The 16,798-nt window shown below is 35.6% G+C and overlaps 1 protein-coding gene across 1 annotated transcript in view; it reads right to left on the minus strand.

Moving 5' to 3' along the window:
- LOC144637244 (COP9 signalosome complex subunit 3-like) overlaps window positions 1-16,798 on the minus strand; it is a 98,624-nt gene that overhangs the window by 57,128 nt on the left and 24,698 nt on the right. The window contains exons 6-9 of the mRNA XM_078496377.1: window positions 16,409-16,513; window positions 11,381-11,470; window positions 3,635-3,685; window positions 2,060-2,161 (exon numbers count right to left, since the gene is read on the minus strand). Coding sequence (XP_078352503.1) covers window positions 2,060-2,161; window positions 3,635-3,685; window positions 11,381-11,470; window positions 16,409-16,513 — 348 coding nt within the window. The remainder of the gene's footprint in view (window positions 1-2,059; window positions 2,162-3,634; window positions 3,686-11,380; window positions 11,471-16,408; window positions 16,514-16,798) is intronic.

Raw genomic sequence — 16,798 nt, forward strand, 5'->3', positions numbered from 1 at the left:
GTCTATTATTTCTGCAACACCTAACTCTTTCAAGACCTTTTCACTGCAATAAAATCATCTAAATACAATGCAATTTTGTGGTTTTGCCAGAACCTGCACTTAAGAGAGCAACTAGGGGTGTTTAAAACCTTCTATTTCAAAGTAAACCAAAGTCTCATAAAAATAATTTACAATCGACATAACATAAATAAGTTTACAGAGTGATTTTATGTCTGTGAAAGTTAATTGAGCCTTTTTATGCAAAAAATATTATGCATAAGCTTTTTTGTGGCCCAGAACTGGGCCTGGGTGGCCGAGAACTGGGCCCACAAACAGAGCTTTTATTTTCATTATTGCTTGGGCAATGATGAAGCTAGCTCTGGGAGAAATTTCAAGTTTCTATGGTTATTCTGAGGAAAGTAATACAAGTTTACGTCTGAAGTGGCCGAGAACTGGGCCCCAAACTGTACTGCAAATCAAACAAGAATTTTTTGAAATTGAGTAAATCGCAAAAATTATTTTAAACCATACTTTTTGCATGGTCGAGACAGACACTGCTTTTATAAAATTACTTCAAAATAATGCCAAAAGGTATATTTAACTAACCTTTTGGCAATGTAAAAGTTTTGTTGATATTCTTTTTGGTGATTTAGAGAATTGTATTTTTTCTTACAATTGACAACATTACAATTCTAAGGTAATTTTCCATTTTGAGGGTTTTATCCAAAAACTTTAAAACTGCTCGATAGATTTTGTTGAAACGTCTGCCATGCATGCTTTATATTGCACAAAGTGTAACCTCAATGTTTTTTAAAGATTGATTAACTGGAACAGGTCTCAATGTAATGATACAGGTGGGGGCTGAGTGGACAGGAAAAGTTGTGTTATGAAGGTGCTATCTTTAAGATATGCAAATCAATGTGTATGAATTCACCCCGTGAAAAAATGCATTTCTGGGCCAAAAAAATGGCGTCTGAATATTTTTGGCATAATTTTGTAAAGCATGAATACTTTATTATAAATAATTTGTTTCATTCATTCAAATGCATCCTTTATCATTAAATTAGAAACATTCCAGTGAATCAATGAAAAAAAAAATGGAATTGAGTTATTTGCATTATCATGCATGCATGGTAATTGTTTCAAAAAAATCTATTGAGCCATTTTTATTATAACAGGAGTGGTCTTAAGAAAATATCCAATTCTCAAAACCGCGATGAAGAAACTCTTAAAAACTTCCACCTGCCAAAAGATAATACAAATTTTGGCATCATTTGAGGTAACTTCGTCAAAGTCCTGTCCTGTTTGTGTCTCAGTCCATTTATTATCATTATGCTAAAAGTATAATTTGAAACATTTTTGTGATTAATTCGAAATCAGACAAACAGAATATTTCATTCCTTAATATTTCATTTACAGTACACCATTGTTTAAGATGTTGGTATTTGTTTTTAAACGGGAAATCTGATTTACGTAAAATCCAGGTTTTGCTGATATGGTGGTTTTCTGTTTATGGAAGTATTAATTACCTTAAAAATAAATTGAATTTATGGTGTCATTTTCATATCAATTTGAGTCACGGAAGGCTGCTAAAAGACTTATTGCAAATTGTAGGTATGGCTCAGAAAAGCTGTATCGAGACACCTTAATTAAAATGGTAAGACTCTGTCCATTTAATAAAATCTTTGCATCTGTTAAAACGGCAAGAGTTAAAAAATTAATAAGACTTCGAAGATTAACGAAGCCAATGAATTCCATACATTAACTTATTGAACAATAATATAGTGTATGAAAATCAATTTTGTGAAATGTAATGTAGTGTAAATTGTAATCTGTAACTAGTGTCTGTATGTTTAAAATAATAATAATAAAAAAATAAAAATAATAATAATAAAAAAAACTTATATGTAAGACTTCCAAGGGTACCAAAGTAAAAATGCTTACGATTACCGGTATCTAAAGATTTTCAAAGATGGTGCAAAGATCTTCAAGCACTAATGGACAATACATTTCCAACAACTACATGTAAACTGCAAATAAAACAATAATTCTTTTAAACTCCCTAGTCCACTGTACTTACAGTTCTGAATATATCTTCATTTTTTGTAGCCACTGTGCGCACCTCATTGGGGTTGTTGCAGGAGTAACTTGCTGCAAGTTCATGATATGCAGCACTCAGAGGCTGAAATCAAAAGGCCCAAAATAGTACAAGCAACACATGAACTTAATTTAATTTAAACAAAATGTGTGCTTTAACACTATACAATACCTACCTACCCACAACCACCCACTTGTATGACTTTCCTTTTTTGACTTTTAATATACACGCAAGAACTTTAGAAAAACTTGGTTTTTAGCAATTAAAGTTTTGCAAGGTTTTGGGTGTAAAGAGATGAATCGGTTGTCGGCATTACAAATTGCATGTCACTGGATTAGAGGCAAAATGAGCAGCAAAGACAGCCAAGATGGACAAGAAAGCTCGTATGAGAATGAAATTAGTCAACTGCTTACAGCAATTGGAGTATTAAAAAGAGAAAAGAAGAATGCTAAGTCAAATTTAACAAGGATGCTTAACCATTTTTTGTTGTATTGATTACTGGTACAGTAAAACATCATATGGATAAATGCAAATCAAGAACAAGAGTCACTTGAGAAGCTGAAAGATTTTACTGCAGAAGAAGTGGAATATCGGGTACAGTACAGGCTGCCAAAATTAAAAACAGGATCAGATCCAATGAAAAGATGAGAGAGGATGGTTCTCTGGAACCAAAGTGAAAACTATGCTAAACTGTTTGCTCAAGTCAGGTCTAAACTTGCAGACTCTGTGGTCACAGTCAGACAATAATGCAATGCAATGGGTGATTCCAGAAAATATCCAGAAAATACCCTGCCACGAGCAGCATCAACGTTTTAACTTCACCTTGCCTTCAGAAATTCCAAAATGGGTTATCCCCCCCCCCCCCGGCCCATAGCCTCTGAATTCCATAATAATTAACCCCCTCCCATTTGGATTTTCTGTTTTTCATCAAGCCCTTTAGAATTCCTGGCAGGATTCACAAATACGCCCAATTTGACGTATTTTACTATAAATTATTGCAAATTACTTGATTTCTGTGACAGAGAGAGTCGTTGTGACTCATGCAATCACCAATGTGTCAGAGAAAGCTTATGCAGCAGCTGTTTACGCCCGGTACGAGTTTGAAGACGGATCCATTGGTACATGTACAGTCATTTGATCATGGCAAAACAAGGTTGGCTGCACCAAGTATTCCCTTTTTGTCGTAATTTTCAACACAGTCTGGGAACCACGTTATTTGCTCTGCACTATCAAAGCCTCTTTTACATGATATTAATTGTCCCATATTTTTTTATTATTATTGGATGATTGATATCAATTGCCCAATAATTGTTAAAGTCAACTGTCCAATGGAAGAAAGGTCTTTTGTCATTTTTGGAGTTGTAAAGGAGAATTAGGGTGAGGTGGCAACAATAGCTAGAAACAGGCCAGACTGGAAGATCTTTGTTTGTGCCCTATGTGACACTGTGATGCAAAAGGAATATGATAAGGTCTAAAGTGCATCCCACTAAATTAAGATTTACAAATGGCTACTGGCAAACGGCTGTCAGTGTGAACTTATAAGGACAATTCTCTTACCTTAAGAAATCTCATTACCACATGTGAAGTGTATTTTGGGAGATCAATTATCTGTTTATCAAAAGCAGTATAATCTACATTAGTAAATCTCAACCTCAGTTATTGCATTTCTTACTAGCAGTTTGGCTCAGAAATTTTAATTATCAGCAAATAACCAGTTTTACCTTACACCTGTATAGGGAAAAGGATGGGTGAAGTGCTTGCAATTTTGTTTGTGGTGACAAAATATACAGAGATAATTTTTTGCCTGTCAAAACCTAATAACAGTAAACAGCACACAAAAGGCTACAAAAGTCATTTGATATGAAAATTTATGACCAACCAAAAACTGTTGGCAATACCTTGCCAATCGCCTTTTTTTCACTCAACAAGAATTTGTGACAAAATAGTTTGTGGCTAGTCTGATGCAACACCCTTGGAAACTTGGAACACACTTGTTTTTATGATGATGTTCCTGGAACCCTGAAACATCATCATAAAAACAATGGTGTAATTAAATTTAAAAAATACAGTAAAAACCCGCAAGTTAGAACCTGATTTTTAGGAACCTGTTAGGCTAAAATTTGCCAGTTAGACACCCTCTTTATAAAGACCTCTTAAGCCTAAAATTTGGAATAGCTTCCTATTTTCTAAAATCAATTAAAAAATCAAAGGGCTCTTGAGCCAGCTCATTCATGTACTTTTCATTGTTGTCTTGGGTTTAATAAACTGATTTTAACCATGCTAATTAAGAGAGACAAGTAACAGTTCGAAAAAGCAGTGGCCAAGTTGGAAGAAGCCAATTTTTAATCACTGAAGAAAACCTTTAAAAGGTAAATGATTGGATGGGCATAGCCTTTTTGGATTAGTTTTAGTTGTATTAGTTTTGTTAAGTTGGCCATAGCCTGACACACAAACCTCTAAAATCTAACAGTTGGGCAAAAAGGATGGGGAGACCACGACTAGTGCTAATATGTTATCTTCGGGGTTTCAAGGTGACTTTAAAGGAACACTGTCATGGGGATTTAAATGCTTTTTGGTAAAAAGTATAAAATTGGTGAATAGGTCTTCCAATATATGAAATGCACCTAGTACATCAAGATGGAGATATTAAGTAAATTATTGTTGAAATAAGAAGGGAGCCATAATAATTTTTAGGTGTTTTTCCAGTCCAAACAGACAAAACTAGAAAAAATCAGCCTGATTTTTTCAGGTTGAGATCTAAAGTTCCTGATGGTATCACAAAAATATCACTTGATTATCACTTCAATACACTTGCATAGTGATTTTTAACAAAATTGGACTGCTATTTGTAGTTTCCATATGTTTTTAGGCTATTGAGTTTTTGAAGTAAAAATGGTGTCAGTGTGCCTTCAATCCTAGGACTTAAAACAAGTCACATGGTAAATGAATGCCTACAACTCAGTCACGATGAAGATTGGCGAGAATAGTCTGTGCTGCATGTTTAGCAGCAGGTGGGGTGCCTGTGGAGGTGAAGGGGCTATGGGAGGAGCACTGCTACATGTACCTCTTCTACTACCCCCACCTAGTCTCATAATCATTTTTCCCTTTTCTGGTAGATGCTCTCGTCGTTTTGCATAATCAGATAAATCAGGGTTCATTTCTCTTCACTAAAATCACCCCCAGAGTGTGACATTCTTCACGGAATTTGGGTAACTGTGAAAAAAGACATTTACCATTTCAGCTTTCATTACCTATTCCCATAAAAAATAATGAAGTAATAACAAAATCTGTAACTTTACAACATAAAATAAACCACTTGTTGGTGCACAAGCTATAGGAGGATTTTGTAAAAAAATGTAATAAAGACACTCCTGTCATGTATCTGATCAAGCTCCTGATCTGATCAAAATTAATGTCATGATCATGGCAAAATTGTAAAATTACGGCATAACTATATAATACACTAAAATTGCTAATAGTTGATTTAATTAGCATTGAAGCAGCTAAAGATTGGCAAGAAATAATTCAAAAACCCGAATGAAGAGTAAAAGAAATGGCGTGTTGGTGATTTTCTTGGGAAAGTCAAACAAAGTATTAAAGAACTATGTGGTGTTGTGTTACACCAGTACACGGTTTAGAATTTGAGGAGATGATAAGAACATTTAACAAAATAAAATTTTACTATAAAATAAAGAAAATTTACTAACTTCGCTTGTTTGTTGTTGTCCTTTTGAGTTATTTCGTCGTTCTAGGGGGTTTTAAGTTTTTTCGAATCCTTATTATTTGCCCACGGTTTACAACTTCCGTCCACATTTCATTGCATGCTCCGCAGCATGAACGAGCAAAAGGAATGTTTCACCATTTACGCACTTAAACAGACCTTATTTTGGCTCGTGACATTCTCAGTTGACGAACACGCAGACGTGTATGTTTACACGTACCATGCAGGGCTCAAAATAATTTTTGGATACTGACCGGTCATGTTGACCGGCCAAATCAATTTTTGCTTGGTCATGTCTCGTTTTTGACCGGTCAAAATATTGAGTATTTACTTTGAACAATAGCCTATTCTGCCAAAAATTTCGCCTCATAAGCTAAATCACTTGTTGTTAAAGAGTATAAGGCTTTTAAAAGCTTTAATGTTTTGATCGCTAAAAGTGTCATTTTATTATGTTCGCTTTTTGAATTTCCATTTCTTCTGCGTTCTACTCTACATAAAATAAAATGCACAGTAGTTTTACATTAGTTAACGACTCACGGCTGGAGACGATCTTGTTTGTAAGCACTTTACTAGTCTTTATTACCGAACACCAAATAGTAATAGGACATATGCCCATGCTACAAGTGAGATAACTTTGCCTTTGCTTGGACTCGTTGTTCATCAAGCTTCCTATAAGATGCCCTCTTTTAAAAGATTAGCAAGAAAGCCTACGTCACTTTGCATTTCAAAAATCATGGATCTCTCCAAGTTTTTAACGTCGCCTACAACAGAGAAGCCTGTTCTATGCGGTGCCTGATTGGCAAAGTACTTTTAATGATAGATATCCGCGGAAGTAGCCTTACACAAGAAGACTTCGATAGAATTGGCATGAAACACTTGAATGCCATGGCTAGAAAAAAAGATATCGAGAGTTATCGTTTCAATCTGTAGACGCCGGACGTGGAGACAATTATTTTTTATTTATTTTGTACAGTACGAGCTAACGTTTACCGGAACTCTCTTTGACAATAAAGTAGCACCACGTCTTTGGTGGTCAACTTGTCAGCACACATGCGGACATGTTCAGTTGCGAAATAGCCCGGCGAAATAGGCACAATTTAAAGAATAGAAACATTGCTGACTTAACATTCAAAGCGTTTAATTATTTTATTATTTTCTCATGATCTTGCAGGTGAAAAACACGCTACGTACTCATACTTTCTAGAGGTGCATATAGTTTTTTACTGAAATCCACTAACGAGTGCTATTTTTCTCGGCCCACCTGACAATTGAAACTGTAATTGCGTACGCGTGTTTTATAGCAGACGTTGATTGATGCCATGTTCATTGTTGTCTGTTTTATAGCGTATTTACAGACGTGGATGTTTCCTGTTTTATTTATGCAAACCTCTAACAAATCCGCAGAGCGTGACCGTCTCATCTGTATTCTACAAATTTGTGACTGCAAGCTGCTATGATATTTTATGATTTTACTGTAAAATTTCAAGCAATACTGCGAATAATTTGAAAGCCATGTACGTGACCAGTCAAAATGACCGCCGAACCAAAATTTTGTCCGGACAAATCTTCATTTTGGCCGGACATTGTCCGTTGACCGGCTGTTATTTTGAGCCCTGCCATGAATCGAAAGTATAAAAAATATTTTTTCACCTAACTTGGTAACGTGCGTTACGGATCACAATGGACTTGATTGCGTGTGTCAGCGCATGTTTAAACAAATCTGTTCACGGTCCTCCAAGCGGGTGACAACCTTTCAGCTTCTTGATCCACATTGCACTTTTTAGAAGTTCCGAAATTGCGATTTGATGTAAATTTATTTATTACACTATACAAGGATGTCATTTCTTTTCACATTTGTATCTGGGCTTCATGAAAGTTATTTTTTGACTGGACGTTACAAAGGGAGGAGAGGTAGCATGTAAAATACATGGCTTGAGACTAATGGTAGCCAACTAGCCAAAGGCTAGTAAAAATGCAATTTTGGCTAGTAGGTTTTGGCCTTTCACTAGCCAAAATGGCTAGTGAAAAAATCAGGCATTAGTGGCAAGAAACCGCATTTATTAAAATCGTCTCTCAGAGAATATAACTAAGTAAACTGTTGACATTATAGAATGTGAAGCTTTAAACACTCTAGTTGACAAAAACGCATGTACATGTACAATTTTATAGTGAAGAACAAAGCCCAATTTTGTAAGAAGAAAAGGAACATTTTACGGTTAAAGGTTTAAACATTATTGCACATTGTTTTCACCCTTCCCCCTCCCCCCCCCCCCTTAAAAGAAGAACTATGCTTAAAAATTGTGACTAGTAGAAAATAAGTTTTGGCTAGTGAAATCAAAGCTGTCACTAGCCACTTGGCTAGTTAGCAAAAAAGTTAGTCTCGAGCCCTGCTGTCACCTTGTTTTGAAGATATCTGTTTGTATTATCATTCTGTCACACTGCCTATTAATGCAATTATTTGTCAGAATATGCACCAAAATGAAACCTGCCGATCTAGAAAGGCAATGTTGTTTCTTAGTACTGTTCAAGATGATTCTTCGATTCTGACCCATCCCAACTTATTTTGGGTTAGTTAGTTTTAGTTTTGGGGAAAAAGGTGGAGATGATTGATGTCCACCAATGTAACTTTCGATGACTGCTAGTATGTGACGCATGTGTGATTGGGAAGCAACACTTGTGTTAAGGATATCCTAGGTTATTTTGCTGCAAGTGGGACGACCAAAAAGACAAGAGAAATACTCCTGATACAGATGATGGTAAGAGAGCTAGCAAGGATTCTAAAGCGCCTCCGCCGAAACGGAAGTTTGTGCAATCGTGGAAGACAGACTTTCCATTGGTTACTTACAGAGATGGCACAATGTTTTGTACTGTCTGCGAAAAGAAACCAAGTGTATCTAATTCATCATCAGCATTTGTCATGGGTGGCTATGTAAGTTTTAGGTTAGATTCTTTGAGGAGCCATGCTGGCTGGCTCCTTGGGCCACAAGAGAGCCTCAGATGCCATCCGGATTAATTTTGCAGCTAACCCACGAGAAGCAGCCATCCCTAGGGCTTTAAGACAACTCAATAAAGACGTCGCGTTAAAGCTTGAAAGGCCTTTTGATATTGCTTACTTTGTTGCGAAACTTGAAATGCCTTTCACCACCTACCCCCACCTTTGTCAACTCAAAGAAAAACACAGTATTGAACTCGGGCAGACTTACAGAAATGACAAAGCTTGCAAGGATTTTGTTGTAGCCATAGCAGAACAGTTTAAGGATGTAAATAAACCAAAATCACGGTGCCGAGAGGTCTCAAGTTACAACACACATTCTAACGTGATCCCGTCTAGATCTCAGAATAATAATTTGTCATGTAATGCTTTTTGCTATTCTGCTTTCGAAGGTTTTCCTAAACTTTTTCAATAGAAATTAGAGCTGTTGTTAATTGACTGAAAAGGACTGGGGCGAGGACAAGATGGCGTAAAAAGTTTATTGCAGTCTATGTCCGCTAACCTATTTAAGGGAAAAGTTCGGTCACCATCAGCAGACATTTATGCCAACATTCCTGAAGAATAACTATTCAAAGTGGCTATGAGCCACTTAACTCGGAAAAGTTATTATGAAACAAGAATCGAAAACAACAAACTGACAAGGAGAGATTTGCTAAAACAAATGATGTTAAACTTTCCACAACTCAGTTCACTTCACTTAGTTTCATTGTCATCTTATAGCCGAATACATAATCAGATCAGATCGTTTTTAACTTTATACCTTTTACAATTATTATAATACCGGTAACTATTTTAATTAGATTAATGTAGGTCCACATCAGCCTCTGGCTGCCTGTAGTTTTTTTTTAACCTATTTCAAATAAAGTATAATGTATGTATGTATGTATGTATCTAGCTGCTCATCGAGAGCAGGCCGAAAGGGCAAGTAGAAGTTCCCATCGGTTGCAAATTGTTTTATTTTTTTTATTTTCCTTTTTTTTTTGGAAAGTTAGGCAAAATAATAATATCATTAGAAAAATTAAATTTTGGTCTATTTTAAGAAAACTGACATTAATACAATATTTCGGCTGGTAGATAAGCATGCATGTACCGTATTTATTCGGCTATAAGCCGAGACCCTAGACTTTTAATTTTTGGAACCAGTAGACTCTGACAAAAAATAAACCCAAATCACTCGGCTATATAAGCCGAGACCCGATTTTTCCTTCAAACTATAAAACAATCCACGTGCAGCGAATCAACATATTTGTTAAATCACAACTATGTAATTGAAAAACAACAAATCACTGATAAAGAATGAATTTATTAATAGAACCGTACACAAGCGTGACAAAACATTCACCTGAAAAACGGAAGTTATCGATCATCATGCCAAAAGCTACTGGTTTTCAAACAACTAAACCTTCAAATTGAAAGTAGTTGCCGAGGTAGAGACAGTTCAGAACAACTGCAAAATGGCTAGAGAATACGGGATGATTCCTAATGATTCAGTGAATCTCCCGTTTGTCGCAATTCGCCAAGATGCTAGCGAAAAGATCAAGCAGATCAAGCGGGTGAACTTTAAATGTCATCAAAACGAAACATGTGCTGTTACCAGTACAGTATTTGTCGAGTATCCTCAATCCAATCAAACTCTTCTGAAGAGGTTTCTTTTAGCAGAGAAGTCGTGCTATTTTAAGTTCTCGCTTTTGAAAATGTTCAAAACTCAGTGGAACCATAGCCTGCCGCTCTAAACTACGGCGGCTGCTACACAGGCTAGTGGAACCACAAAGTGTTAGGCAAGTGGTTTTACTGCAAAGCCTTGGGCAGTTTATGGTTTGTAAATGTAGAACTGTAGATCATGGACAAATTTGGTCGATTTGTTTTCTACCACAACACAGAAAAATAAACTGTATTAAATGGAAAATCAGTGTGAGACTGTGTGTATGCATGAAACCTAATGACATCACATTGTTTCTACTTCAAGCTGACTTTTCACAACTTGCACGATTCTCTTTTTTGCAAAAGTTGAACAGTTTCAAGTTTTCTGAAATTTTACCTTGCATGTATGCTGCATCAGAGGTTACCTCATTTTCATGGTCTATACTCTTACTGATCTGAGTGTGACTTTGACCGATGAACATGTGAAAATTTTCTTAGTTATTGTATAATAATTATTATGACTTGTTATAAACATGCCTTGCAAAGGGCTGAAACTGTACTGTCAGATGATCATTTACATTAGTGCCAGTGCTATCTACTCATTATTTCAAATTGTAAAGGTTTAATTGGTCACTAACGAAGAAAACTTGAAGGTGTAAAATTGTTGCACAGTCTTTTTTTGCCAATGGAAGGAAAAAAAAACGGTACTGCATAGCTTTTATGATAAATCGGCTGTTTTCAAAAGAAGGACCAGAATAAGAGAATGTAATTGTTTTGCTTTAATTCTAGCTTCTACGTTTTTCAGTTTCCATAACTGTTATTTTGCATTTTGATAATCTCCTCTAGCGATCTCCCCTCCCCTCCTCTACGCTATGCTACACCACAGTACACTACTCTACTTTAGCCTACTACATGTACATACCCTATAACAAACTTTTAACAGTCTCACCTTTCCATGAAGAATCAGAGAGACTAAGATGAACTTTTTGTATGCTTCCAGCATTATGTGACTGACATCAACAGCAGGGCATGTGACTGCCTAAAATGAAAGGGAATGATGATTACTGAAATCTGACAGCCATTTCAATTAAAGTTGTTGGATCCAAGCTTTAAGCTTATACAACAGGACTAAAAGGCAGTATATGGGTTGCTGTATGCACTGAATACTAATGAGGTATAACAATAACATGTACATGTTACAGCATAGCATTTCTCTCTAAAAATTAAGAATTTTCCAAACTTAAAGCCATGTAACAGTGAAAGAACGAAAAAAAAAATTAACATGCAAAATTACAAACTTGTAAGTTTCTTCTACATATTCTACATTTTAATGACTACCCAAACCACCACTTGGCCTTTTTTGAATAGCTGTATACATGTATGCACCTGTACTAAGTCAACATTAATAAATAATTTATACCTGCTGTACATCCACCTGGAATATTAATGCCAAAATGTGAAGCCTTAATTAACCCTTTCACCATGGAAAAGCCTTTATGCGCTTATGACGTAACTGTTTGGTTCGAATCTGGCTGATTTTGATGAAAAATTCACACAAAAATGGTCTTGTAAAGATCTACTCATTGAAAGTCTAAATTGGTGAACCCCCCTGTGAAGATATGGTTCACAACCCCTGGAAGTTTTGCAACTTTTTTCTAAAATTATTTCATGGGAAGTCTAATGCATTTGTTTTGAACCTATTTGCTGAGAGCTGTAAGAAAAGGTATACTTTAGGGTGTACTGGTTTAGGGGTATACCTAATATACAGTAGAAACCTGGTAACTTGAACTCAGATAACTTGAACACCCAGCTGACTCAAACTAACAGCCATTTCCTTTGGATTTAATCACACTTTACAGTCATTTTTACTTGGTTAACAGGAACTTGGATAACTCGAAAACCCCACTAACTCAAACTAAATTTTGTTTCCCTTGATCAAAATTTGGGACAAATTTACCTACCCCGCTAACTCGACATGAGTCTACCTACCCCGCTAACTCGAAATGAGTCTATTATAAATTCTTAATGCTATTGTAAACGTTTGGTAGTGCTATGACAGGTCAACGGCGTGGAAACAAAGACTAATTCTTAAATGCTTGGCATTCTGTGCAAGTTAGGAATGCTATAAACGAACACATAGCACTTCCAAACGTTTACAATAGCATTAAGAATTTATAGACTCATTAAGAATGCTCTAGAGACTATTGCTGCACTCGGAAAGTTCATTGAGTTTTTATCACACATTTGTTACATATTTTTTAACAGGACGCCATTGAACATTTGCATTTTTTTTATCTTGCTGAAGAAGGCAATGTCAGTAGTGGCCAAAACGTCCAAAAACCATTTTTTAGCCAGTGTCAACTTTTTAATTCGGTTTTTACAAATTTGTAGATAGATAGTTTATTGAAGCATTAAAATTACAGCATAAAAAGGCTAATTTAAAATTGATTTAAACTTCTGTATGTATTTGACCAGTGCTCAGACTTCTCAAGACTTTGTCTCAGTTCATTGTCTTTGCAGTAGAAGCAGTTGCCACATTGCCTGAATTGCGAGCTCAAGTAGCCTTGTTGTTATATCTGAATGAAAATGTATTCCCTTCAGCAAAAAAATAATAATCGATCCCTATCAGAACTTAGTCCTTTTCTTCAAGTTCAATAATTCAGTCTCCAACAAGCATCAGCAAATTACATTTCTGATAAGAATCAGACTGTAAAGCACAGGGTTTGTTTGAATTTTGAATTAAAACATCCATTGTTGTAAAGGACTGAAAAAAGCCAATCCAATTATTACAGTGCGGCTACTGTTCGCACACAAGACAAAGTTAACCAATCACTTTGAAGCAGAACGGGAAAATACATTCCAACTTCTTTACTCCAGCCAATGAAATGTCAAGTACAGAACAATGAAATTTCAACGAGTTCAGTCTGTGAAGCTTATGTGAATACAGAGTCGTTGACTTTCTAATTTAGAAATTTTTAAGTATAGTTTAAATTGCATGCTAGATAAATGGATGTGTCATGCACGTGAGCTAGAACTGATTTCAAACTGTATGAAAGCAATGGACGAAACGGCTGTATGTTTGGGCAATTTTTGTGGCAGATTTGAATTCTCAGATAAAATAGAAACACGCCTGCCAGCGGTTTCATCTATCTCCAGTAAGTTGTATTTTATACTGTTTTGAATTCTTGGGAAAATAATAACTCAACTGCCAAGCTGGAATATCATTGTTTTCAACAATGGTTTACATACAAGTGAAATCATGCTATAAACTTTTTTCTGAAATTCCTTCACATGTTGGGCTGTTGAGGAAACCATTGAAGTGCTTGAGACAGCCAGCAGTTAGTGTGGCATATATATTTGAATTATTAAACTAATAATTAAAATATATATGCCACATACTTTGCTTTCAAAACAATTTTAAATTACTCTTTTACAACACAATGTACCGGTTATTAATTTTTCTCTGCTTAATTGTACTTTCATAATATGGTGGAAACCAAATTGGACAGAAAACAAGCCATGTTTTCACTGTTTAAAAATCTGGTATGCACTTTATGTCTGGAGACATACGTTGCGGTCGTCATGAACTTACCCTGTTTTTACACAGTTTAAAGCTGATCTCTTTTATAAACATTGCTGATCTTTGCCTTCCAGATTGTGCAGTCAAAACTAGTCAATTAAAAAAAGGATGGAATCGAAGATATTTGAAAACCCAACACTTTACAGCCAAAGTTTGTACTGATCTGTTCTTGTGGCAAACAAACAAGTTGAAAATTTCATTGTTATATACATGACATTTCATGGGCTGAAGTAAAAAAATGTTGGAATCTATTGTTGCCATTCTGCTTTTTGATTGGTTAAGTTTGTCTGGGTAATCTGGTGGTAACGGTAGCTGCACTGTAAAATAACCACTTTACACCTAAAACATTATGGATTGTACTACCTAAATATAAATCATTTTTTGATGCTTAAATTTCTGTTATTTGCTCTGCACATGGCAAAGAAAAACAACAACAATATTGTTTACAATAAATTATTAGAATTTGTCCCAGTCTAGTCATAAAGGCATAATGAGCAGCATGCTGCCTGGGCACTGCTCTCAATATCAAATCTACACGTATTTATTTTCACTATACTTTACAAAAAGTGCACTGTAAAACTTCTTTTCACAGCAAGAATGATATCTCTGCTTCTACCAGATGTAGCCAGCCACACACTGGGCGATTTTATTCGTCGATCGCTGGCGATCAAATTTGTTGTGATCGGCAAATAAAAATCGCCCAGTGTGTCGCTGGCTTTACGGACTTACGATGACGCGAGCAACTCAGAAACAACAAGCTACCACGGTCGCTACCATGAGTTTGAAAACAAATTATTTTACTGATTGTGATGAAGAAGACGAATATTCACCAAGAGGATTTTGGCCATGCGCACAGTGTTGGTGTACAACGGCGTAACAAAATATGTAACGCTAAATAACGAGCTAGAATGCAAAATTCACGGACAATCATAATAATCTAACAACATAAAAGTAAAGTAAATTTCATGTGCATTTACCTGTTGATAAGAAAGTGGCAGAAAATTCACATATTTAGAATTTACAACAAAATCAAAACATCGTACTCGAAAATTACAGCGAAATTACAGGAGTGAACGCAAAAGACATTTTCGTGATTATTTCTGCTTCAACTAAAAATTAGACACAAAAATCTTGACAACTGAAGTGCACATACGTTAAGTTGTAGAATCCAATCAACAGCGTACTTCTTATCAAATTTCTTCATGTTCGGAGAAAGAACTGATTTTCTAGCATTACATTGAAAAAAAATTACGTAAAGTTTTGGTTGGGGGATCACATTTCAATCCAGCGTTTGCGTTCAGCGTTTCAATGGTTTGTGTCGTTCGTTTCCATCGTTTTTGTCGTTTCAATGGTTTTTGCCAATGGTTTCAATGGTTTTTGTCTTTCGTTGCAATCGTTTATGAACTTTGGTTTCAATCGTTTCTAGCGTTTGTGATGCTCAAAATAGCATCCTACGAGAACGCGCTAGAATATAATAAAACTAGTGGTAACCACAGGTTAGAAAGTGCAGGCCTCGATGCAGTTAAGAGAAGGTACTGGGAGGGAAGTGTTTTTTGTTAGTTTGGAAAATTACTTCAAGTTGTTCCTCGACTTCCTGTTTGAACAACACATTAATACCCCAAAATATAAGAACCTGTTTAGCCAAACAAATTCCAACAGGTTCTTATTTTTCTGGTCTTTTTATTTGTGTTATAAAATCGTCTTTGGCCTCCTGGCTTTCAGTGATGCCTGTTTCAGTTTCCACATCAGAGGTTTTCTGATCTCCAGATAATTTGGTTGATAATTCGCTTGGTGAATATTCGTTTTCTCCATCCACGTCTGTTTGGTAGTTTCTGTGCTAAGAATGTGAGTATGTACATGTTTTTTAGCAGGTTTAGTTGCAAATTTGAATTTGTCGGCTTTCAAAAAAAATACACGGCTTGGACCGTTTTCATGGAAACGGTCCGTATGGCAAAATCCCGACCAGGAAAGAACCAATCAGAATGCTCGGATTTGCCTAAGACTGGCTTTGCCGTATAATAAAGACTGATATTTTTTTACTTTACTGCTCATGCCTTGCATCTAGAAATTCATCAAAAGAACAAACTACCGTAATACAGTGTAACATTACTAAAAATAGCACACAAAATTTAGTTATTGTGTCAAGTTTGCAGGGTAATAAGCAATATTTCATGACTACAATTAAATGTTAAAGTGACGTGTTAAAGAACACTTTTACGCTAAAATAAATCATAACTAAATATTGTTGATTGTGCATATCAACTTTCCTCAGATAATAGTAAAGGGTCGTTAGTTTTGATGTAAAAGTGTGCTTTAACACTAACATTTAGATATAATGATAATATCATCAAAACACCTCAAACATGTCAAGAGTGACAATTCCTCTGAGGTACTTACCACTTCATAAAAGTACAGAGCTTTCTCGAATTTCTTCAGAGCAGTGTAAATCATTCCACCATAATAACAATAGCCAAGTAATGCTTTGGCATCAAACTTTCCACCCTGCATAAAAGAACAGCAACCACAAACCTCAATGCAAGTATTTAAGCTATAATATCATAAATTATCTTCCTGTTAGAGATGCAACAGTTACAATCTCAAATGCACAGATATGTGTGGTTCTTGTCTAGTGAAATATAAGAACAGGAACAGTAACACTGATGCAAGAGATATCAATGATAATGAAACCTGTATATTTTTGCCTGCCGGCTTGTTTGGAACTCATACCATTTAAGTAAGTTTGGACATTAAAAGACACAATGGAATGCTTCACTATGCAAAATCATC

The sequence above is a fragment of the Oculina patagonica genome, chromosome 13, assembly GCF_052425735.1.
Source record: "Oculina patagonica isolate OP01 chromosome 13, crgOcupat, whole genome shotgun sequence".
In the NCBI taxonomy this organism is placed as follows: domain Eukaryota; kingdom Metazoa; phylum Cnidaria; class Anthozoa; order Scleractinia; family Oculinidae; genus Oculina; species Oculina patagonica.